This window comes from Uloborus diversus, chromosome 9, assembly GCF_026930045.1.
Source record: "Uloborus diversus isolate 005 chromosome 9, Udiv.v.3.1, whole genome shotgun sequence".
Taxonomy (NCBI): domain Eukaryota; kingdom Metazoa; phylum Arthropoda; class Arachnida; order Araneae; family Uloboridae; genus Uloborus; species Uloborus diversus.
Window position 1 is genome coordinate 130468901 of NC_072739.1, and position 25815 is coordinate 130494715.

The 25815-nt window shown below is 34.3% G+C and overlaps 1 protein-coding gene across 1 annotated transcript in view; it reads right to left on the bottom strand.

Moving 5' to 3' along the window:
* Positions 1 to 370: 370 nt before the first annotated feature.
* The window catches only part of LOC129230615 (alkaline phosphatase-like), a 56011-nt gene continuing 30566 nt past the window's right edge, over positions 371 to 25815 (bottom strand). The window contains exons 2-9 of the mRNA XM_054865030.1: positions 13898 to 14121; positions 9615 to 9795; positions 6796 to 6959; positions 6026 to 6218; positions 5137 to 5283; positions 3894 to 4088; positions 2746 to 2859; positions 371 to 1277 (exon numbers count right to left, since the gene is read on the bottom strand). Coding sequence (XP_054721005.1) covers positions 985 to 1277; positions 2746 to 2859; positions 3894 to 4088; positions 5137 to 5283; positions 6026 to 6218; positions 6796 to 6959; positions 9615 to 9795; positions 13898 to 14121 — 1511 coding nt within the window. The 3' untranslated portion in view covers positions 371 to 984. The remainder of the gene's footprint in view (positions 1278 to 2745; positions 2860 to 3893; positions 4089 to 5136; positions 5284 to 6025; positions 6219 to 6795; positions 6960 to 9614; positions 9796 to 13897; positions 14122 to 25815) is intronic.

The following is a 25815-nucleotide window of genomic DNA, read 5'->3' on the forward strand; positions in this document are numbered from 1 at the left end:
TTTGAACTGTAATCTTTGAAACTGTTTGGCAGTGTGTGTAAGCACAAAACTTTCTTCTTTTGTTTAATATAGTAAGACAATGCAAATTGTAAAGTTTCATGGATTACAGTTTATGTATTTAATTACATCTAGTTAAATCTCATTCGTACGTTCTTCTGAATCGTTAACGAATCAGCACTGAAACAGCATTATTTTATAGAACGTAGAACTTTTATAGTTCTTTAATGTTAACTATCTCATTTAGTTTTTAAAGCTGCGAGTTTCAAATAGATATCTTTCAAGTATTGCGATTGATGATAGTATTTTGTTAGTTTTTTAATGCAAAGTTATGACTCATTTGTATAAATCTTGCAAAGAGCAGTAATTTACAACGACGATATTTTTAATTAAATCTCAAAATAGAAATGAGCAAAAAAAAGAACGCATAATACGTTAAAATAAAAGTCATGCACACATTGACTTACGAACATTGCTTCATTATATGGTATGTATCAAAATTATTTTCATTCAGAAATATTTTACATTTTTAAACCAATATTTCTCTTTAGTTATTCAGTGTACTCACATTTATGGGACAATTGTAGGAAAATGTTTTACAAAACTTTTAAAAATCGGCTTAGGTAAAAACAATTTCAATACACATATCTTTATTAAAACGTACTGTCATTTTGCATTCATCAAAATGTCTTTTTTTTTCTCACAAAGAGAATATGAAAAACTTCCGCAAACGTACACCAATAAGTAAAAAAAGTACTCATTACAACCGCAGAAACACTTTCGATTCTGCCATATAAGTCTTGTTCAGAGATTCTTTTCTTCTGTGATACGCTGAAACAAATGTCATGAAGCCCAAAAAGAAATACATAGAAAATCCAGCTTGAGGCAATTTTTGTGCCATCATGACGGACAGTCGACAAGTCTTTACATCAAAGCAGGATTTGTTTCATAATTACGATGACAAGTGAATTCATAGAAATCGTATCATCAAGATAGTCTGTAAACACTAAACACATAACTAGAGATACTCATGAATAACATTTTCCCCACCGTGAACCATCCTCCAGCCATCAGATTTGACAACGCTGAACTGCACTGGGCAAGGTCCACATGTGGGCCCATGCAGGCTGCATGACCCATGACGTAGGGAATATATGATTGGTCATGTACACCATGGAACAGATGTGCCCACGGACCCAGGGCATATACGCCTACGTCTTCGGCGCCATGAGTTTCGTAGCTCAATGGTAAGGCAGTATCCATTTTGAAATCTTTGTTAACTGTAAAAAGAACATTAGAGATTAAGATTCCATACTTATTTTTACTTCCTTTTACAAAAAAGGAAGTATTGTATTCGCGAAAAAAATTTCACTCAAAAGTCAACATTAATTTCCATTTTACTCACCCCCGAATGAATGTTGAGTTTTATTTCCGACTCGACCACACGTGGATAAGTGGCTAAGAACATATAGACACGCGAAATATCCATTTTGACGATTCACAAGTTAATTACAACGAGTTTTCTCGAGACGTATGCATGTCGCACAACTCAAGAACTGTTTGTCCTAAAAAGTTGAAATTTGTTATGTAGACTCCTACTGGGATCTAGTTGTGCACCTTCCTTTTTTGGTTGCATTCGGGTGTTTTTAAATGGGTCTTTTGCCCCTTTTTGGGGGAAAGTCATTGTTAATTTCGATGTAAACTCAAGTGGTGTTATAATTTGGCGGACATTTGCCAATATATCGCCAATCTTTTGGTCGCCAAGTTTTTTAGCCAACTTGGCAATTTTTTTTTAATTTGGTTTCAATTTGGACACTGTTGGTGACATTTAGAGAGTAAACTATTGAATCACATTAAAATTGCCAATAATGGGGAAATGACATTAAATTGGAGTAAAAAGAATTCATGCGATGCACACATCAACTCGTTTTAACTGTTATACAGTTTCTATTAATACACAATAACCTCCACAACAATAGATTGGTTTTTAAATTTTTTGAATGTGTTTATTTGTAGAACACTCTTAAAAATATTCAATTTATCACCAAAAATTTTGTTGAATCTATCAAAATTTAGCTACAACCGTCTTATTGGTGATAAGTTTCACCAATGTAATGGGGCTTGTGATGGTCGCACGTTTGTCAAAGCAACATTACATTGGTGAAACTTATCACTGATAAGATGGTTGTAGCCAAATTTTGATGGGAAGGGGGACTAAATTTTGACGGACCAGGAACAAACTTTGCAATACCGTGCGTTAATCAGACCCTGGGTGTATAGATAAAAAGTATAGCAGACAATACCGGATTTCTGATACTAAACTTCTTACAAATACCGCAATACAATCACCACTAATACACATAACCCATAGTATAAATAAACAATTTGAAGAGCATAAGAGCTAAAATAATCCTCAAAAAATAATGACCTTTCCAACTCTACTACTATTTTATTTATTTATTTATTTATTGAAAAAGGTTTTACTTCTGAAATTCAGTGTTCAAAAATTTAAAAAATAAAATACTATGTAAAAATTTGTATATATTTTAGAAAGCATGTTATTAAAGTATATTGACTCTTCTCTGTAGTATAATAAGAGACATAACTCCCTCTTTTCCCCTGTATTCAACAAAACATTGATCCGAATCTTTCCTTCTCTCTTTTCCTAACACAGCAATAAAGATGCAATTCTCTCACATTTGACATTTTCATTCGAATGAAAGACACCTGACTAGTGCGATTACTTACGAGCTTCTTCTTGCGTTAAATTTCGTTCCCGGGAATCCATCTTGTATCCAGGGCCATTGTGATAACCAAGGGTGGTGTATGTTCTATTATCGACGTCAGACACTCCGCCTAGTCCTAGAGTAAAGGTGTGAAGAAAAGATCGATATAAATAAATTTTTTCATCGGTAAAAGATAAGCTACAACTCTTAGATATGAAGTAACTATTAGCTGTGTTTTTTCTGTAAGCAAAGCCTTTTAGTCTTTTTGTATTGAATTTTTGAAGAAAAAAACATTGCAGCAACTAAAACTTGTTTACAGATGTTTCATACACAAAAGTAACTTTTCTTAACTTCCTTTAATGTCCAAAACAATACATACAGAAGAAAATATTGGACTAGTGGAAATTTTTAAATTTTGATGGATTAGCACATTCTGACCTTGTGTGCAAAATAACTGTGTCCGAAAATGAATGATTTTGGAGGCTATTTTAACACAAAACGTAATGCATATAGAATCAAAAGAAATTAAGTGTGCGGACACGGACCCTGATGGATGTTCGTGCTTAATAACTTTTGGCGCCAATCGCTCCAAGGAACATAGCTCCCTCGTTAAGCTGAACTGCAATACCTTGAGAAATAAAACAAGGACTCGAAGAAAAATTGATATACCGATATACCCCGTAAAGAACAGGATCTTATTATGTTCTGAAGGAGGCACTGCAAAACAAAAGTTCACTAAATTTGTATTTCTTTTTATAATAGTTTTAAGATGGAAACCTATATCAAATGATAGTGGTGAAGGTTAATAGAATAAAAGGAAAAAAAATTTTCCGTAATGTGCCTATATCAAAAAGTCTGAAAAATAAACAATGGTTCCAAACCGAGTCACTACCCTGTATTCTTTTCAAGCCCTGAACGTTTCTCCTTGAATTTCAAGGACCGTGTCGTACCTCCCCCCCCCCTCCAAACATTTTATGTTTTTAGGAAGAAATTAATAAGTACGATCGGGTTGCATCGCGTTCTTTAGAACTTTATTTACGAAATGTATCGTAAATTAGAAGCAAGGTTGACGAAAGATTCAATACCAGAAGAAAAAGTGGAATGCAGTCACGTAGGAAAGCCAAATGGCACAAGTGAGTTATTGAGATACAAAATGGCGTCCACACTTACCTAGAATATTGGATCCTCTGATTGGATAATCCCCTCCTATGGTAAAGGTGTGCGAGTGGTCAGCAGTGACTATTATCAAAGTGTCTTTGGAATCGGTCATGTTGAGTGCAGTTTGAATGGCCTTGTCGAACTGATATCCCTCTTCTAAAGATTTCATTGCCCAGTTCATGTGATGGGCAAGATCGATGCTGCCACCTAGAATACAAATAAATCCAGATTTCAAACAATATTTTTCAGATTTTAGAGACTTTTTCAGAATTTAAAGGCCCGTCCACATGCAGTGCAGGTTAGATTTCAACGCAGCTCCAATACGCGGTAGTAAAATCAAGAGAGATGTGCACTGCGTTAGTAGTTGACGTTCCAAATCATTTGCTTTGGAGCTGCGTTGAAATCAACGCGCGTTGCTTATAGATCGCTATGTTATTCACTAGCGAGCGTTAGCTCTAAACCAGTGGTGCCCACCCCTTTTCTGCCCGAGGGTTAGATCTCAAATAAAATCATTCTCGCAGGCCAGAACACGTGTAAAATTTCTAAACATTGCATTTTTTGCTAATTGTTTTCATTTGACCGTCCTTGATGTTTGGTTCCTTTTTCAGCTTGGAATAAAGGCGTCAACAGGTGCGGCTCCTCTGGTGCTGAGCACTGTCCCCCGGAATCCGCTTCTTCAGGGCGGGGGCGTCCATATCCTACATCCACGCATGCTCACACACATACACACACATGCCTACACATACACACCCCCTCACACAGGTATATGCACACACGCACGCCTACATACACACATATGCCTACATACACAACTGTACTAAGTAGCAGCCCAGGAAGAGGGGCAAGCTTGGGGGGACAGGAGCCGTTTCTAGCAATATAGTTGGGTCCTATCGCAACTCGTAATTGCGAAATACATAACTCAAATTCAAAATGTCAAAATTCATTTTTTTTTTTTTTTACGTTTTGTTAATCTTTTTCAACAAAATTCATTCCAGTTTTCGTAACTTAATGGCGATATGATCCTGAATTTACTAACAATGTTATCTTTTTAGTTTCATATCGCATTTATACTTTCAGTAACCACCGGCGGTCAGTGACATCGATGACTGCTAACTTGCTGTTAATGAAACACATGTTGATCCCATACGGCCATTTGAAATATGCTGCGAAACATATATAATCCTGTTGTATCATAAGTGTCAACCCAAAATATATAGCTATTGATATTGCGAAATTGAAATTTGAAAGCACTTGCCTTCGACGAGAAGGAAGTATCCTTCATCGTTTTTCCTGAGCACCTCGATCCCAGCAGCAGTCATTTCAGCTAAAGACGGGTACTGTGTCGGGTCGGGCAGACTGGGTCGATCAAGAACATATGGCAAATGGTCAGCATGGAAAAGACCTAAAGCAAGAGAATGCATTTTCTCACACATCAAAATCAATACACAATATTCCATAATTATTATTTAAATCTCAATTTATTTTAGAGCTAATTCTACTGCAGAATTCTTACTGCTATCAATTTTACAATCAATTACACTTAAAATATCAATTTAGACTGCAGAAACCAGCCATTACTCCTAACACATCACTTTTTTTCTTTAATTTCAATATAAATCAATCGAAATTAATACTTCCTTCGTCTAAAATTGCGTTTAGGCCGATAATTTTGTCCCAAATTAGCTGTATGTAAACATTGAAACTGTTGGGGTCTCGAATTTAATGAAACAGTGTTCGGATATTTGTGTGATCTATCAACCAACAACATCTAGTTGCCAATCAATCCTTACTTAAATCAAAAACATATTAGTTTCAAAAATCCAGAGTTCGTACATTCTTAAGTCACGCTCCATTTTTTAAGGACTCGTCCACCAATAATCGTATACAACTATCTTCTAGCTAAGTAAATTCCTTAGAAAGCAATATGGTCCTTCTGGTGCATTGATGGTAGAGTTATTACAAAATGTGGCGTTTCTAAACACTATACGAACTCAGGATTATTGAAACTAATTTCATTATGATTGAAGAAATGAAGGAGGAATCTTCTGTTGATTGATAGAACAGCCCCCTACCTTAGGTAATACCGTGTTCTCTACTTCGAAACTTCCCATATCATAATGGCAAACATACTGCAAAATACTTACCGAGTAAGTAGTCAACATTTGTTGTGTCAAGAGACAGCAGTTCTTTAGCAGTGAAGACGGCTTTGCCCCTCTTTGCAGATTTGTCATCCAGCCATTCATTTAGCAGGTTGAGGGAATCGTTTCTTTTGCCTTCTGCACCACGATACTCGCTGCCCGAAGGCAGAAAGTTACACAGCCCTCCACCCATGATAACCTGTTCAGAAATAGGGAATAATTGTTTAATTTTTTTTTTTTTTTTTTTTGATAATGACGGCAATTTTTTTACTCAAAAATAAAACATGGACAACACAAAAGCTTTGAGAATAAACCGTCGATGTTCAACGAACATAGACTTCAATATACAGAAACAAAAAGTTGCCACCGATGTCAAGTCCTTAGCAGTAAGCGACTAATGATCTTTCAAATTCTTTTCGAGGATATTTCTTGAAGCCTATGTCGTGCGGGAACAAAAAAAATTGTGTGTCTTATGGCACGTATACAAATGAAATTCAATGATTAAGTTTAAAGCCTAGAGTAGGGATTTTCAATAGCATCTGTTTATACAGCAACATGCAATTCACTAATCCCTAAACATAGGGAATTTTCTTATCGATCAGCCTCGAATGAGCTCAAAAAAATGAAGTCCTTAAATGCTATTTGCTCAATTTATTTTTCGAATTTCTCTATCATTAATTATATTTTAACAATTTGCCAGTTCTCTGTACAACTGCCCACCTTTTTTACCTTCCTAAAGTTGTTTCCTTTTCCAAATCCTTTGTTTATATACTCACTCTGATATCTTTGCCTGGAGAATGCCGGATCAACTGCTTTGCGATATCGGGACACCTGGAGTCAGGGCAGGCCCCTTCCCACTCTCTGCTAGCTGAATGTGAGTACAATCCGGCAGGAGTCGCATGAGTCACTCGAGTTGTTGTGATCAATCCTGTCCACTTGCCTATGGGGAAGATAGAAATATTATATACAAAAAAAAAATTACATCGCTAGATCACGGAAAGGGTAAATGCGGCACCAGTAAGATAATACCTTACTTTCAGAATGTTGGTTTTGGGTCAGTTAAATGAAACGAGAAACTTATTGACACCGAATTGAGTTGCATTGACTTACCTTCGAGGTAGCATTGTAAAGGTAATCAAACTCAACCAATATCATATACGAGGAAACTCTAGATGGTATTGGTTCATCTCAGCACCAATACCACTTTTCCATTTTCAGTGAACTTCTGACGAGGCTGTTCACAAGACACCATTGGTTGCGATAGCGCTGCGTTAGAATCATTAATGGTTAGAAACAACGAGTGTTAGTGGAATACCAAGCGATCTAAAACTTTTTGAAGTCTTTCGCGAAGCACCAGAGATAGTATGTAAATCATTACATTTAGTAGCAGACATTAATAAAAGGTTCCATGTCATGGATCAAAAATAGCGCTTTTGACTTGATTATCTTAAAATTGTTCAAAAGTTCAGCACAAATCAAGATAAAAACTAATTTCAGGACCAAATCAGGATATTTTCAGAATCCGTAAAAGATTCTTGAAGTCAAGACAATCCCGATAAAGTCGGAGTTTCTGGGCAAACAAGTTCGAATTTTATATGGGGGTAAGCGTAATGACCCCCCCCCTCCCACAGGTTTTGAAAATTTATTATTTTTTTGGTATAAGAGAACGTGGTTTTGCTGCTTTCCGAATAAGTTTAGATTGAATATACACCTTTTGCTCCCCGCCCCTGGTAAAATACGAAATGACGGGCCTGCTGGGCACTCCAGTTACGACTAACTTTCTTAAATTTTACTTCCAACCCCTTTAATATCGAGTCATGGTCCTAGCGATTGCTGTTTCCATTTTTTATTCCTGTTTTGCGAAATTTGAAAAACATCATTTTAGTTTTGGTCTAGGAAATAATCTTTATTTAGATGAGAAATAAATGCTTCAAGAAACAACTGCGATACGTTTTCGTTTTTAGGACTGCATTAAATCAAATGTGAGCATTGCTAAGGTTTGCTGGCGTCTTTATCTGCTTATTTTTCGTATTATTATTTACTAGAAAATTGCTTCTACTCTTCTACATTTGAACGAAGCAACTGCCTGTTTGGTGATATTTTGATTGTTGAAATTGTAACCCTAACTCCAGTGGTTTAAACTTAAACTCCAGTAGATAGAGTTCATTGTTGACCTAACTAAATAATAGTCTACAATAAAGATAAAGTCACAATAAAGCCTTTCCCTGCATGTTAAAGATTACCAAAACACATTCGCAACTCCAGCGCTCGAATACGCTACCTTACGGTGATTTAAAAAATTACAGAAAAAGGTAAAACATTGCGTTCCACGTGTATTTGTTTCTAAACATAGGCAGTTTGTTATGAGTGTTTATTAACGCATTCGATGTGCCCTAGATTGTTTTTCAGCAACGTAAATTGTTTTGTCCCTTAATAGAACAAAAATATTAAGTATACAAACAAAATTACTAGACTTATTAGCATTTTCTACGCTACGACATGCGTTTGTTTTACCTTTTTCATCCGCCATTAGACGTAGGTTGCAGTGCCCCCTATAGTTTGTTGGAGTTGCGAAATATCAAAGTATTATGCCGTGGCGCGAGTTTCATTGTTGAAACACGCGGATTACTCGATCATCGGCTATTATTTATATGAAGCTTTCGAGAGTAGGATAAGGCTTAATGTAACATTAATAGGCTGTTATAGCTGTTAAGGTTTAAAATAAATAGGTCATAACAGGCATACAACTAGTAGAGTTTAACATCAATTTTCGAGTAAAGAAACTCTGTGTCAAATCAAAAATGCTTTGAAACTTACGTTGAAAATTTACTTTTAAGGGGGAAAACCAATTTAGGAGGCCGAAATATCAGTGTTTTTTGTGAATTTTTTTAACAGAGGAGAAATAATCAGGATTTTTTTTTTTTTTTACTTGGAGGAAATTTTTTCAACTTTTGAAGTACACCTTGTAATTTTCCAAGCCGTTTCCACCAGAAATAGTGGAGTTAGAAGCTGCTGTGCACGGACGGTCGCCATTTGAGCTTGTTACTGATGGGCATTACCGAAGCCACAGTTTTTATCTGTAATCTTTGCAATTTTTCTTTCTAGTAAACAACATATTTCCTAAGAATATGAACTTAATTGTGATTAAAAAAGCTGAAAATTGCATGTTTTTGATTACAGTGTAATGTTTTTCTACCACTTTATTTTCTCATTTCTTGCATTAACAAAAATATTTATTAATAATATCATCCCAGAGTTAGGTTCATATAGAGTACAATTGAATAAAGAATATTCACACAAATTTTCAGAACGATTGATCAATAAATCTTTGAGCTAGTATGCCCTTACAAGTCGAAAAAGTTGTTTCGAGGAAAACGCGTTTGAAAAAAAAAAAAAATGCTGTGACCGTTTTCGAATCTCCACAGTAGCTTAAGTCCTCATAGCATCGGAACTAATCGGAATTTTTCACTGATATTTTAGCAAAATATTCTCGAATAGTTTTACTCTAACATTTTATAACATTAAAAAAAAAAGATTTCTTAACCCGTCTAAACTGGTTTCCCCTCTTAAAACGCTATGCAGAAATTGTATTTACCTGCCTCTTGTGCCCAGCTTAAAACGGAATCAACATGGGTGGAATTGTCGAGAGAGGATGAACAATCTTGATACTTGACGCGTCCGTCAACTCCAAGGGTTCCATAGTTAGCTTTCACACCGCACAAGTAGGCTGTCGCTGTGTTCGCCGAATCAGAAGTCTGCCTGTCCAAACCGTAAGTCTGCAATAATAAATGAACTAGCACAAAAAAAAAAAAAAAAAAAAAAAAAAAAAAACACGCAATACAAACAAAACACACCATCGTCAAAATACACATCACAAAATCACATCGATTTTTATTGATAACTTTTGGGAAACACACCATAAGACCATAGGAACAGGTCACATAATATGGTCGGATTATGTAATTTCCAAACTATAATCACAATATCCACTTTTAAAATTCCCTAAAATTAGGCCCGTCATTTGGAATTTTTCCGGGGGGGGAGGCAAATTCAATGTAAACGTATACTCGATGAGAATTTTTCCAAAAAACAGCAAAACCCTTGCCCACTTACACGTAAATACATTAATTTCCAAAAGTTACACTGGCAGCTGCACCCCCTAGACCCCCTAAATGACGGGCCTGCCAAAAATGCCTCATTATAATGTATTTTTGAAACAATGAAAACCAATTAGAATTTATTTATGGGCATTTAAAACTAACACAGCGAAAACATGTTTACTCTGCATTGACACTGTAAAGGCAGAAAAACAACTTTTACAGAAATCGTTTGCATCTTGATTCAAGTGCTCAAAATGCCGATCGCACATTTTGCTGCACACGTGACACCGGCAATGCTGTGTCGTTTCTAAGGGACAACATTTACTCTGTCTTTTTATCTCCGGCACTAACTAAGAGCAAAATGCTGCTCCTACTCAATTTAAATCTCTCCATGCAGTAAATTCTTGATAAATCTTTGGAGGCTTGCTGAGTAAGCAGATGTCACGGGAGGTACTTCCGAAGCAGTTGCAGTGGACACTCTATCTGAACACTCCCTAATGTTGATATCCCGATATTCTGAACCAGTGGTTGGAAAACCTTTTTTTTTTCTTTGTAGCGAACTACAACTACTTTGTTACAAATGTAGTTAACTACATCTACTTTTTTTTAAATGTAGCAACTACAAACTACTTTTGAAATGTAGTTGCTACTTCGCCACTTTTCAAAAATAGAAGTAAACAAAAAGCATACATGCTAGGGTGCCCCACAAAAAATGAAAGTCAATTGTTCCAGTCGCATACCCTCTTATGTTTTTCCTCTTATGTCAAAACAATTGCGAAAAAAAAGTTTCATGTAATTTGAACATAACAACCCGTGCCGATCTGACTGAAAGTGTAAGCCAGCACTTGTATGACAGGCTAAATCGAAAAAAAAAACCCTTTTAGTAACTCGAAATTTCTGTTGATAAAACGTTGCCTCCTGTACCCCACACCTCACATGCACCCCAAAATCATTTACTCAAGTTAAAAAACATTTAGATACCCCACAGTTGGCATAAAAATGTAAATTTTTCTGATTTTTTTTCTATTTATCTTTTAAAAAAATTACATATAAATTTAAATAAAATATCAAGTTCAAAAATTATTAGCCAACACATTTTCAAAGCAACGTTTGTAAATGAATAATAAAAAAAATAAATTAAATGAAAAAACTAACTTAACCTTTAAAAAAATCCATATCTTTGGGTACTAGGAGACTTAAATATTGCAGGAGAGCAAAAATTTCGATTTAAAACTAATAACCTATCATTACTGTTCATGATTTTTGTCTTGATAATTTCGCAAAATTTACCTTGAATTTTTAAAAATATGTATCGAAAAAAAATAATAATTTTTTAAAGAAAATTATAAATTTCAGGCCAAGTGTGGGATGCCTAAATGTTTTTCCAGTTTGAATAAATGTTTTTTTTTGGGGGGTATAGGGGCAGCGTTTTATCAACAGAAATTTCAAGTTTCTCGAAAAAGTTTTTTTTATATTTGGCCTAGCATTACATGTGCTGGTTCCCACTTTTAGGCAAAAGCCTACACTTGTTGCCGTACTTCAAATTATGTGAAACTGTTTTTAGAACTGTTTTGACTTAAAACAAAAGAAAAAATATAAGAGGGTGTGCGACTTGAAAAATAAACTTTCGTTTTTTTCGGGGGGGGGGAACACCCTAATACACATACGCCATCAGGGAGTTGAACGGAAAAGGTTTAGATTGATAAATTAGCTCATTTAAACATGAAATATTACTAGTATCTACTTTTTTTAAATAGTTCGTTCAACAAGTTCACGTCCACCTACTTCCATTTTTAATATTTTACGTAACTTAAAATAATAACTGTTATATAGTCAGTGGACCCATTCCATCTCTCACGACGAATGTGTCTCTCTAAATTAAAATTTCGATGTTCTCTGAGGAATACTCTGTCTAGAGCAACAAACTTAAATACGTGCTAGCATTGTTGGTCCAAAAAAAAGGACTTATCTGTTTTTGAACCATCTATGGTAATTCGTTTTTAGCTAATTCAGTACTTCAAGTTGATGGTGTCGGCAGCCATTACTAAACAATTAGTTCCAAACAATGAACTACTCTGAAGGTAGTTTTGGAAACTATCCAAATCACAGAAGTTTTGATTATCCGAATGGGGTCCGGTCCCAATTGTTTCGGATAATAGGACTCCTACTGCATTCAAATATAGCAATTAAATTGAAACTGAGGGAGTTAATCAAAATAATTTTCAACTAGTGGCACCCGCACGACTTTGCCCGTAGTAGAAAATTAAAAGGTGTTTTGGTTCGCCTGTATATTTACAAATAATGTATGATAAATTTCTCGCCAAATGGCTTGCTAATGTTACGGTTCCACGTTATGATAACTTTGTAATTTACTCGTCCATCTTATGATAATTTTGTTCGGAAAAATGTTCTTAAAATTGGAATCGAATTACAAAATCGAATTTTCGAAAAATCGTTTCAAAGCGCTCACCCCCATGCTGCAAACTAATTCTGATCCAAATTTCATGAAAATCGGCCGAACGCTCTAGGCGCTATGCGCGTTACAGATATCCTGTCAGAGTACTGGACATAGAGATATTCAGACAGAGAGACTTTCAGCTTTATTATTAGTAATGAAAAATGATGCAAAGATTACTGCCTGAATCAACAGTAAAGGAATTCCTAAGTTGGAAATAATCTTCTTTCAACCTTAAATAAACTCTTTACGTCAGAATTTGTTTTACCTACCGTTCGTAACAGCCAGGTGCAACTGAATGAAAATCTTTGAAAAGAGATGCCACACTGTTTCGCATTTCGATTTTGTAAGAAATATTAATCCACAGCTGATCAATGAACGTAGGCAGGAAGCAAAGTTCTCCATTCAAAGTATTCAAAAGCGGCACATTCGTATAAATCGTTGGAATTTTTTGTAATTTTGAAAGCACGATCGTTAAGAATTTCTCAAAATGTATCTTGCTTAATGGGATACCTTAGCCTTAACCGTGGATTTGGGAGATCTTAATTCAAGTTGAACTTTAAACATTTTGTAATGCTTACATGTATGGATTAAAAACTTGTTTTACCTATTCCAATCATTGCAACATTTTTTTACAAAACAATTTGCACTGAAATAAAATATTGCTTGATTCCGCTTTGAAATGTGCACAATTTTTGGATACAGTTGGTGTATGTGTGTTGTTAGGGGCGGACCGAACTAAAATTTTTTGGAGGGCGGAAGTTCTCAATTTTCTGAATGGAATTCAAATTTTGCCGCATCATAAAAATACTGGTATACACACATAAGTACTTCTAATGAAAAGGACCACTCTGGCATTTAAATATTACAATTATGTCTCCTAATTTCGCAAATCGTCAGACAAAATTTGCAGAGAAATTTTTTGGAAGGTCACAGTGACCTCCCGTAAATTCCCATTCTGGATCCCCTGTTTGTTATGCATGAAAAAAATTATCTTTCTAACTACTTTTGCTACGATTTTCAAAAAAAAAAAAAAAAAAAGCCCATTCAAAATGCTGTTTAGTTTTTAATACTGTGCAATGTTTAACCATAGAGAAATATTTTAATTATTGTTGGTTAACTTTTATTTGTCAAAGTAAAAACAAAATTTGGAATCTTCAAACTTGAATCATGCTCAGAACTTTTGAACAGCAAAACACGTTCACATGTGCGCGAGAGGAAAACACATGGCAGACGCATTTACTTGCTAACCAACCAAAAGTCCCAAAACCATTACCTGATCTCTAGCAATGTAAAAATTGTAAATATGCCTCTTGCACTTACTTTTGAAAGAGAGACATAGGGGAACTTGTCGAAAGCCAGTTGTTCGTCCTCTCCCTTCCCGCCTTTCTTCTGTCCCTTGTAAATGCGGGTTGCTGTGACCGTTGAGATGCCCATTCCATCCCCGAGGAAGAAGATGACGTTCTTGGCCCTCCCTTCAATACTGCGGAGAAACAAGGACGACTGGATGTTTTTGTACCCTGTCCGACGCCAGTGCGATCCCAGTGCTGGTGGGAAGTAAAGGAAAACGTAATCAAGAGAAAATCATTTTGTTCTAAAAAACATGAATGAGGAGCATATTCATCTCTAGCTAATGTTGTAAAGGAAGGAAAAACCGGATTTATTCCCGGGAATAAACCGGGTTTTTTGGGAAGGAAATTTTGAAACTTTCCGGAAATCTTCAAGTAATTGAAATTAAAATTTTATTTCAATTTTGACATTTTTCCTTCACGATTTTAAAATTTTAATGCTTTTCACTGTTACGTAACTTTTTTTTTCTGAAAAAATGATTCGAAATTGACTGTTACGAGCATTAAAACTACCCTTTACCGACAAACTTTTCATTAGTTTGCAATTCAATATTTAACTGATTGAATTGAATGTTTAATATTCTTATGAACACTACTGTAATTAAACATTAAAATGATTTGAACACAATCGATAGTGTAATTATTCTATTTCATTATTTATATACGTTGCACAAAAATTTTTTAAAAAATCGAAAAAAAAATCAAGAAATATGATGATGATTTTGAAGAAATCGTAAGGTTTGAAATCAAAAGTATCTGGAGGAAAAGATTCATTTTCCAAATCAATCGTCGATCGGTGATAAAACTGGATTAAATTACAACTGAGGCAGTGAGAAGCAAAGGGATGTAAGTGGCAAAATTAAAAATTTGTAGATAACCAGTACACATAGTAGGTGAAGGTTTTGGGGCAACATATGGGTACTAGTAGCCCTAGTAAGTGCTGCTATACAGCATGATTTAGAAAACGAGCTGATATGCGCATCACATGACTTCCTTTTACTCCAATTTTAATGTCATTTTCCCATTATTGGCAATTTTAATGTGATTCAATAGCTTACTCTCTAAATATCACCACCAGTGGCCAAATTGAAACCAGATTTAAAAAATATATATATCGCGAAATTTGGTCGCCAAGTTGGCGACAAAACTTGGTGACCAAAAGACTGGCGATATATCGCCAAGTGTCCGCCAAATTGTAACACCACTTGAGTCTACATCGAAATTAACAATGATGTCCCCCTAAAAAGGGGCAAAGACGCTTTTAGAAACACCCGAATGCAACCAAAAGGGGAGGTGCACAACTAGACTCCACTATGAGTCTACGTACCATTTTCAACTTTCTAGAACATACCGTTCTTGAGTTATACGACATACATATACATAAATACATACACACGGACGTCACGAGAAAAGTCGTTGTAATTAACTCGGGGAATGTCAAAATGGATATTTCGGGTGTTTATGCGTTCTTAGGCACTTATCCGCGTGTGGTCGGGTTGAAAAAAAAATTCAACATTAATTCGGGGGTGAGCAAAATGGAAATTTAGGCCAAATTTCCAGTGAAATTTTTTTCGCGAATACAATACTTCCTTTTTTGTAAAAGGAAGTAAAAAAATCAATGAAAACCTAGATAAGCTCTGAATTTCAAACGCGTTTTACTCGGAACTTAATAAAGTCAACTTACATCCCTTTGCTTCTCACTGACTCAACGAATATTTGAGTGTACAAGAATAATCGTGCCATCCAACAAAAAGAATAGCAATTAGTTTTTGCAGTGCAGTAATAATTCTAAGGAGCAGCCAAAACACATTTAAACAAGAGTTGTAATAAATCTATGCAGAAACTTCATAAATCTGAACAAGATCCACCAGTAAATCTACAGATCCCTTAATAGAGATACACAAACCAACTTAATTGACAAGCTGGAAAGAAAGCAGTTGCAAAATTAAAATGTCTTCCATGAACAGGACAGCATGAAGAGATGTTTTTTAACTGACTTGATAATGAGTTTTAATTTTAAACCATGCAGATTTAAAGGTTTAAAGTTTATGTTTTGTGGACTGCAATTAAAAAGAAAACATAATCAATTTGAATTTTGGCATCTTGAATTTAAATTACGTTTTTCGCAATAACGAGCGTGTTTTTGGATGCAACTGTGTGTGTATGTAGGCGTGTGTATTTGCGTCTGTGTGTAGGCGTTGTCTGTGTATATGTAGGCGTGTGTGTATATGTAGGCGTGTGTGTATATGTAGGTGTATGGTGTACGTGTGTGTGTCTGCCGTCATATGTATTTCAAGAATATTTGACGCTAAGCTTAACTCAATGAAAGGTAAGGGATGATGAATTTCTCGCCAATATGGCATAGTAGTTTGCTAGTCCATGTTATGGCAATTTGCTCGTCCATGTTACGGTAATTTGCTCGGTATTGCTGCAGAGGGAAGCGGTCCAAAAATAAAATCACAGGACATCAAAACAGTCAAATGAGAACAATAAGCAATTCGTGATTGCTTAAAAAGTAAAATAGAAGCGTGATGTATGTAGTATGTGATCGCGTTTTATTCCCATTGGTTCGTTCTGGAAAAAATAACTGAACTTGATGACCAGACAAAACATGCCATTTGAGAATAGAAATTGCTTTGTGTCGTTTGTAATGGAATACTTGAAGCTTCCACGTTTTTACGTGAGTAAATTTTGAGTTTGAACCAAGCTTTCGTGCTCGAATCTGTCAAAATGCTTGTCAGTTTGACGAAATTTCTAGAATTTCTAGTTGGAGCATTTTTCAAGAATTAATTTCGCTAAATACGACTGAAATTTCGTAAGATTTGAATATTTGTTTAAGAGCGCAAAACACCGTTGATTCAATAAATGTACACGTTCGTGCGCGTGTTTTATTTCATTTTGTTGAGAAACTGTGTCTGCTTGTGAGTGTGACTAGGGAAAAATTCAAGAAATTCTTGAAAGAAATCAAATATTCCGCCAGTAAAGAACTTTTAGATACATTTCGCTTTATAAAGGAACTACTGTGTAAAAGGAAATATTGGCGCCCCGAAATTAAATTTTCGGGTGAACGGAAATCCTCAATTTGCCGGATGGAACTCTAAATTTTTCCGAACAATGATAATTTTGCAGAATGGAGCTCCAAATTTCACCGAATGATTGTTTTGCCGAATCGTCAGACAAAATGTGCCAAACAAGTAAATTTTTGGGAGGTCACCGCAGGGTCGCGCCGTTCCTATGTTCAAAGTCGTGCGAAGCACGGCGGCGCCAGAGCCAAAAAGGCGCAGAGCTCAACCGATCAAAAACGCTTCAAATGAAGGGAAAATAAACTCTAAGCAAACAGTGAAATGAAATTCTTCATTATATCTTATGGAGGCAGTGAAACTATACTGCTCATTGAAACAATTAATCCGTTACGTAGATAATCAAAAAGGAAAAATTGTTGACTTGTTTTGTGACCAACACGCTTTCTTTTAGACTGAAAAAAATTGAATTTAATTAATGCATACGTTAGCATTTTTCTTCTTAGTGTGGAGCCGTGAATGCTATTTCGGTACGTCTATATTACACAAGGTTGAGCATACGAGAAGCAAGAAATTTGCTTACCCCCATTTTGGTTCTTGCGGTGAATATCTTGTATTGTAATCATTTATGCAATCATAGTCCTTTTGTGATTTTTAATTTGTTGTAATTCTACTGCTTCATGTTATCATATATGAAAAAAATACGGTAAGCACATTTGCATATTACTATAAAATGCGTAATATTTATATATTGCAGACAATGTTTTAGTTTAATTTTTTAGTTCCGAAAATAACGAGTTAACCATAATTATTCGATTCTCTCCTCCCCCCCCCCTTTATCTCTTAACTATTTGTACATTAACTTAATGAAAAAAAAAAAAAATTGGAGAGATTATGCATTTGTTTTGGATCTTAAATTCAATGCGTTTTGTAACGATTCCGTATTTTACAATTTTTTATTTTACCGGAAATGATTTTAATTTCAGATTTTAGGGTTTTAAGGAGAAATATCCTCTACAATTTAGAAATCTATTCAGTACTCTGTAGTCATGTTTTGATAGGCATAACACTTTGAATAATTATTCATCAATTAGATATTTAGAGCGTTGTCATATATAACTTTGATATTTAAAATATTTTCTTTTTCCAAAAACGCATTAGCCTATCAGAGGCAGGGTTTGTCACACCAGGTCCAGCCTGAAAAAAAAAAAAACGCCCGGTTTTTTTCGGGCAGGCACACTTGAAAAAGCCCACTATCTCGGTAAAGTGGGTTTTTCACAATTTTTATATTTTGAAACATTTTCTTCGGAAACAAACTAAATATTAATCAATATGAAGTCCAAAAATAGACATCTTGCTTTCAGGGGAGTATATCAAACATTAAAAATTTAAGCTGCATACTAGCAACAGCAATAATTATTTCGATCACATTCCAAGATTTTTTTTATTCTTGGGGGAAAATGCTTTCATTAACTGAAATTGGCAATATCTTTTTTTAACGGCAGCTCAATGCAAGATTTCCAAGAGAAAGTCAGATTCTAAAAGTCAATTTCAATCGCCCATCCCTTACATCCGCCCATACTCGAAATGACTTCGAGATATGCAGTAAAAACGTACACTATGTTCCAAAATTGAAAATTTACAGATTGTTCTTCTTTTAATAAATTAAAGGCCAAACGTATTTTTTTTTCTAATTACAGTTGTCTGCAAAACCTGACCCCAAGAGACAGAGGTGGCGATTAGTACTGAAAAGAGGGGGGGGGGGGACAACTGAAAGCCACAGGACTTTTAAATAGCATTAAATAAAAAAAGGAGTGGAAAAAAAGAGGGGGCGGGTACAAAATTTTGCTACGGCTGGTTTTGAGAGCAGATCAGTGGTAATTATGGAAATTCAACAACTTAACTCTCGTTTTTATTAAGATTTTGATAATTTTTTTACGCAATAACTTTTTCCGAAGAAACATGAGTTAGGCAACAATGTTCTTCTTTATTTCCTCGTAGAAATATACGAGCACGAAGAAGAAAATTTTTACGAAGTAAGAAATGAAAACAATTTTGTTTATGTACATATCTTTACTAGCTCTTTTACTTTATTGTTATTTTTTAAAAGACTGAATAAAATTCATTTAGTAATTTCATTAAACAAGTATGACTTGTTTAAGTAAAACAATTGATTTACTTATGTCTAAACAATGAATACATAAACTAAAAGTTACTGCTTGTGCTAAATAATGTTTCATAAACAGATTTTAATACACAAAGTAAAACAATTAATTATGTTCTGAAAAATTTGACGTTTCTGCCCTTTTTTTAAAAAAAATATTAGTTTTGTTTCATAAAATGGTAAAAAAACTAAAGCATAAAAAGTGGAGGGGGTTGCCACCCCCCCCCCCCAATCACCGCCACTGCCAGGAGATAACTATATTTTGCTTGAACGCCACTGCATAAAGGCACTCAAAAGACGTTTGCACGACGGCGCCGATCAGGCTTGGCGCGGCCCTAGGTCACCGTGACCTCCTTTCGGAGCGCTCTTTACTATATAGTTAAAGTGCTTTGGTTTCAACGACATCAAATACCTTTAGCAGTTGCGCAAGCAGCATGAATTTCAGCATTGCATTTATCTAAAGTTTATTTTGAGGAGGTTTATTGAAATCACAGTAACTAAACAAAAGATTATAAATTACTCTACTTGTTCCATTTCTAAAAACAGCTGCTTGTACGGCAGAAATATGAAAAACATTAAAAAAACAATTCCAAAGATAACCTTATAAAATAACAAAACATTTTTTTTTTCACCTCAAAATAAGCATCGCCCCAAATTTTGATAATTTATGGCACATCAGAAATTAAAGCTTTGTCCTCATTTCATTTTAGTGCTAACTAACTGCGTTGCCCGGCTTTCCCGGTCTACCTTGAAAATAAAAATTGTGTCAAGTGACGTATATTCAACAATCAGGCTTAAATAAAAGTAAAAAAAAATCCAGTGAAAATGAGAAAGATGGAAATAAACAACGGATTCAAAAAACGTAACCATGGAAACGCGAAAATAAAATGGTTGACAATTTGAATGGAGATGAGATTTTTCGAAATTGATTTAAAAAGTCTTATAACTTTTTTTCCTTTGGAAATAGAAGCTTATTTTTTCGACCATAAGTCGTGATAGATCCGAGGTAAAAATGTCGCTTTCTCCAATGGTGTCAAAAAGAAAACTGTAGGACAGTTCCTTCACTTTTTATTGATGTATTTAATGAAGAAAGTAGTACCTAAATTTCAGCTAAGCCTAAAAAAATTCGAGCAAAAAATGCCAATAACTCCCGCCGCAATTAAGTTAGAGCATTGAAACAAATTGCGTAGAACGCGGAAAATTCTATCCTTTCCAACGATATGTAATATTAATATGTGCAAGTAATTTTTCACCTCCCAAAAATTCGGGAATTTATGTGAAAACTGGGCCTAAATTGGAATAAAAAAAAGAACTACTGGTCGAATTTTTTTCGAACTGGTCTGCAAACCTTTCTGTGGCTAAAATGAAGATACTGTGACAACTTCAGCGAAATCGGTCGGGTAGTTCTCGAGCATTGCGCGTTCTCACAAACAGACGCTTTTTTGGAGACTTCATTTTATACTATGTAGAGAGTAGAGATGCGTGCTTCTAAAACCTGCTGCTTTAAATCTGAGATTTTGTACTTAAAATAGAACAGTCTTATATAAAAGGCTGTTGAAAATGAAGGATACAATAGGCTAACATATGTGGAACTTCAAGAATTTTTAAGATACATTGCTTGCAAAGTTTTTTTTTCAACCTCAAAGTTTTGAAATGTTTGAAAACAAATTTGAAGACATTTTGCTTTTGAATGTGAAAACGTTATTGAACTTCTGCGACATTTCTTAACTTATATGTGACATTAGTCGTGATTTACATTGTGACATGTCTTGCAAAACTTATTCAAAATTAATTTAAAATTCATCCTTTAAAAATCATCAGACATTTTAAAGATCTCCTACAATTTTAGTCTCCTACAATAGCACTGGATTTCTGCATCATTTTTGTTCAACAATGCATTTTCCTACAAATACCTTCAAAATATTTTTAGCGGGGAAGCTTAATTTAAATATTTTGAATATAATATTAACATTAAAAGTATGTCTAGTTATATGCCTCAATTATTTCGCATTGTCAACCTGTAAAATATTTTTCCTTTAACTCTGTATGTTAATCTGAGATTTTTAACGGCTTTAAAAGTATTATCATGCATTTATTAAAAAAAAAATGCACCTCAAAAACTTAGCCAATCGTATTTCTAAGCTATATTTTGAATAAAAAATTAGTATCGCAAAAAATGGGAGAGGGAGCAATTGGATGTTAGATTACATTTGAACGTAAAATGGGGTTGTTTCCTTCAGTCAAAAGTACTACTTTTAGTCACTGAAATTGATAGAATAAGCAAAAAAAAAAAAAAAAAACATAGACCCAGAAAATATTTATTTTCCCAACAGTTGCTTTTTAACTATTTTTTTTTTTAATGTCTGATTTTTCAAACAAGGCGTGGCCTTGATGACGTCACAAATGATGCATTTTGGCGCATCTTTCTACCACGGTTCCACGTTATGATAATCAACAAGCGAATTAAAATTGCGCTCTACGCTTGCTATCAACCCTATCGTTGCCAATACACGTGAGTAAAGATGCGAATTAAATATTTTGGTCTGTGAATGGCAACACTGAATGGCATTTCATCATTTGTGATGTCATCGGGCAGAAACAAACAATGAAAGCGCACCGATTTAAGTAATTTTTTAAAAATATTAAACAAATTATTTAAAAAATGGTCGTATCCCATGTTTCTAAGCATGCTCTTTCAGAAAAAAAAGTACTTTTAAAATTTCGGAAACGACCACATTAATATTTTTTTTAATTCAAAATGTTAAAAGTTCTAAACATTAAAAAATAAAAATATAATACACATCTTTTTTCCCCTCTTATCTCAATTTTTTTTATGGAATTGATCACTTTTATGGTCTTAACTGTTTTTGTGCATTTTACTTCTTCAAAATGAATTTCACAGCATGAAAAACGCCAATACTATTATCACACCTTGAAAAACACTGTAGTAATATTTGATGCTAATGACGCTTAATAATATAAAGAAATGTAATCATAAAAAATTTGATAATAAATGTGTCCTATGCTCCATTTCTGAAAGTCTGCTTCAGATTACTGGTCAAGATATGCTATCCCCATAACGGAAAAAAATTAGGTTATCTTGACGCAAGGGATGTAATGAAACTTAACAAAGAAAACTTGGCTATCAACATTATCTACATGCATATTATGCATGTCAAATGATGTGACACAGATAAGGAACAGAACTGAAAACATTAAAAGAAGTGAAATCTTTTATTATCCTTTTACAAAGATAAGAAAGTGCCGAAAACCACTTCGATTAAAAAAAGAATGATTCTATTCATTACATTATCTTCGTCAAATCGGCTAGATTACTATCGGTTCTCTAAATAAGGTTTGTATATATTTGACAGTCGTTTAAGGTCTCTAAGTGATAAAATTTCAAGGATAAGATTATTTATTTTGTAGTAACCCATGTTATGATTAGAAGATAATATCCGATTTGAAGAACAGCAAAGGAAAGAACAAGTTCTGATCTGTAATTCTTTTTTTTTTTTTTTTTTTTTGAAAGGATAGAATGAGTTTTGGAATGTAGAATATTTCCTATCTTGTTTCCAAAAAAAAAAACCGTTTGCTTCAAAAAGCCTCATTTTCTTCTCGTAAACAGATAGATGCAAAGAACTTAAATTTTTGGAGGAGGAAAATTTTAATTTTCCGAGTATGCACATATGCGCACATCTAATGAAAAAGGGGCATTCTAGAGTGGTTGAAAAATACATGTAAAAAAAAAAAGTTTCTTCTACATAACAGGACACCCCTCAATATTTTAAAGACTTTTAGATAGTAATATACTGGAAGAATTTTAGCTTCCTATTTCAACTGAAAGAGGGTGCTCAACCCCCTTCCTCAAATATCATACGTATAAGGAGGGGGGGGGGGGGGGTAAAAATGCATTAGACTGAAAAAACAATACTATATATTATAATATACACAAGTAATGTGCATATGGGTCATTCTTCAAAAAGTGTAACTTTTCTGTCACACGCCTTTTACAGTAAAAATTTTAAGGAACAATTCATTTGATAATATTATTTTTAATTTCATCAAAAATACATCTATTTAAACCTGCCAACAATTTTTTAATAATAATTTTTATTGAGCAATCACGATTGCTTATTGTTCTCACTTGACAGTCCATGATGTTCCGGTTCCTTTTTCAGCTTCAACCAGGGCTGGAGCACCACCGTCCACCGGCGGCGGCGCGGCTGGTCCTGAGCACTGTCCCCCGGAATCCACTTTTGCTGGGCGGTGGCGTCCATGTCCTATACACGCATGCTGATACACAGTCGCCTACGCGCGCACGCCTTTACACACATACACACGCCTACGTGCACACACGTAAGCCTACACACACACAACTATATACACGTAAGCACCCAGGAGGAGGGACATGCTTGGGCAGGGGAGCCATTTCTAGAAACAATAACTCTAACCAGTAGAGTCTTGTCGCAACTCGTGATTGCGGAAAACGTAATTTGAATTCAAAGTTTTGGAATTCAAATTAGAGTTTTTTTTTTTTTAGTATATTTTTGGTTCACAACATGTGAATTCTCAGCACCGTGGCGTGTCACACACCTTGTGTGACTGTTTATGTTGCTTAATAACTTGTTTGATTAAAAGTGTGTAGTTATTTATTTATTATTCCTTTCACAAGTGTCTCAAATACAAACTGTTTAAGTATGTTTTTTTTTTAATTGTGTTTTTAGTTCGTTTTAGTGGGGCAAGGATCCATGTCACACAATAAATTCTCCCCTCCGATACCTAAACACAAAATGCCATTCCTCATTAACACGTGGCAGTAATGACATCAAATTCTGTTTTCCATGATACAAGGGAGCCCCCTTGTTTATTTTCAGCCATGGTTGAAGTTGTGAGATTTTTGTCGAAAAACAAGAAGATAAATTTTGCTTTAAAAACTTAGTGTGGTTACTCTGACTTCTTACCTCCGTGAACTTTAATTTCAGGAGTGTAAATTAATATAAAAAAAGAAGTGAAGATGTTTTTATATGCTTAACATGTGCAGATTGTGGCAACGAAGAAAAACAATTTTTCCCTGAAAAAAGTATCTATTAGGCCTATATTAATGGAAAGTTCCTCACCTCCATGAAGCTCACCTCCGTGACAGACCTTATCAATGTCATTATTTCTGAGGTGAAAATAAATGATGGAGGGGAAATACATCAATAATTGGCATTCTACCAAAATTATAAATTGCCCGTATATCCTCAAATTTACTAAATACTATTTTTTAACATACATTTGAAACTACTAACTAAGCCGTACTTTAATTAAGAGAGCTTAATTTTTTATTCCCACAAATCATTAAAATAGCTGATTGTTTGCACAATTAACAAAATTAATACTTTTACATTAAATTGGCCACGATTTTTAAATATTAATAGTTTTTTCTTTTTCACTTCCATGAACAAGGCATTTATTTTATTTTTTGTATTTATGAGTAAAATAATTAGAACTGAGCTCGGCCATTTTTTATGGTTCCTTCCAGTAGGTAACACTTTCATGTAAGAATGAAAAAAAAAAAGAAAACAAAACAAAAGGTTTCGAAATTAAAAAGTATTTGCGTTCAAAAGTTACGTTTTCTGGAGAATGCCCCATATACATTGCAAAAAAAAAGAAAAAAAAAAATTATTATTTACAAAAAAAAAAAAAAAAAACAGCTGGGGAAATGAAATGTTTCTAAATTTGGAATTTTCTATTCTACGGCTAATGTTAAATTAAAAGGTCATAGAGGGGTCTCTTAAAATTGAGTATGAAGCTAAAACTTTTACAGCATAATACTATTAGTAAGTCTAAAAAAATAGGGGGTATCCTGGACTCTAGCTTAAAAAAAAGGTTTTTTTGAATCATCCTAGGGCATTCGAGCATTTCAAAATTGCAATTATGCCTCCAAATTTGCCGAATAGTCTGAAAAAATTGCCGAAATTTTTAGGGAGGTCACTGTACCTCCCGTGATCTCCCATTGAGGCGCCCCTACTCACAAAATGTACACATTATTTAAAAGCACTTTTGACAGCATAATTATTTAAATGAAATTAACAAAATAAAAAAAACATGAAATTTAAGGACGTAAAAATACTTTTAAAACGTAAAAATATTTTGCAATATGGGTTTGATAACAACACGTTCGACCTTGGAGGAGTTCACTTCTGATTGGGTTGAAATAGAAACAATTTTTATGCTCGCTCAAGGACAAAATCGTAATCAAAGATCCTTAATTCTGAAATCTTTAGTTTTTCAAAAACAAATTCAACCATCATTGTCATTACTTGTAATGCTTTAAATACAGAAGTGCCCCCCCCCCCAAAAAAAAAAAAAAATTAAAAAAAACAATCAATATTTTGAACAAAACTTGCAAAACAATTCTAAGTTTAAATTGTTAAAACTTAAATTATTCTTTACTTTGAGAATAAAATTACGGCATGAACCTCTTATTTCATAAAACTCACTAGAGAAATAGTAATTATGCTATTGCTTTTCAATATCCTAATATAAATGAAGGAGTATTTGCTAAGAGGTGATGAAAATAAAATCATCGTTGCTCAAAATCATAAACAGAGTGAAAGCTAGCGAAAAATTGGTTGTTCATCAAAAAAAAAAAAAAAGGCTGAGAAATCCATTGTGCAAAAACAATGACACCAAATTTATTGCATTTCGCAATCATTCACT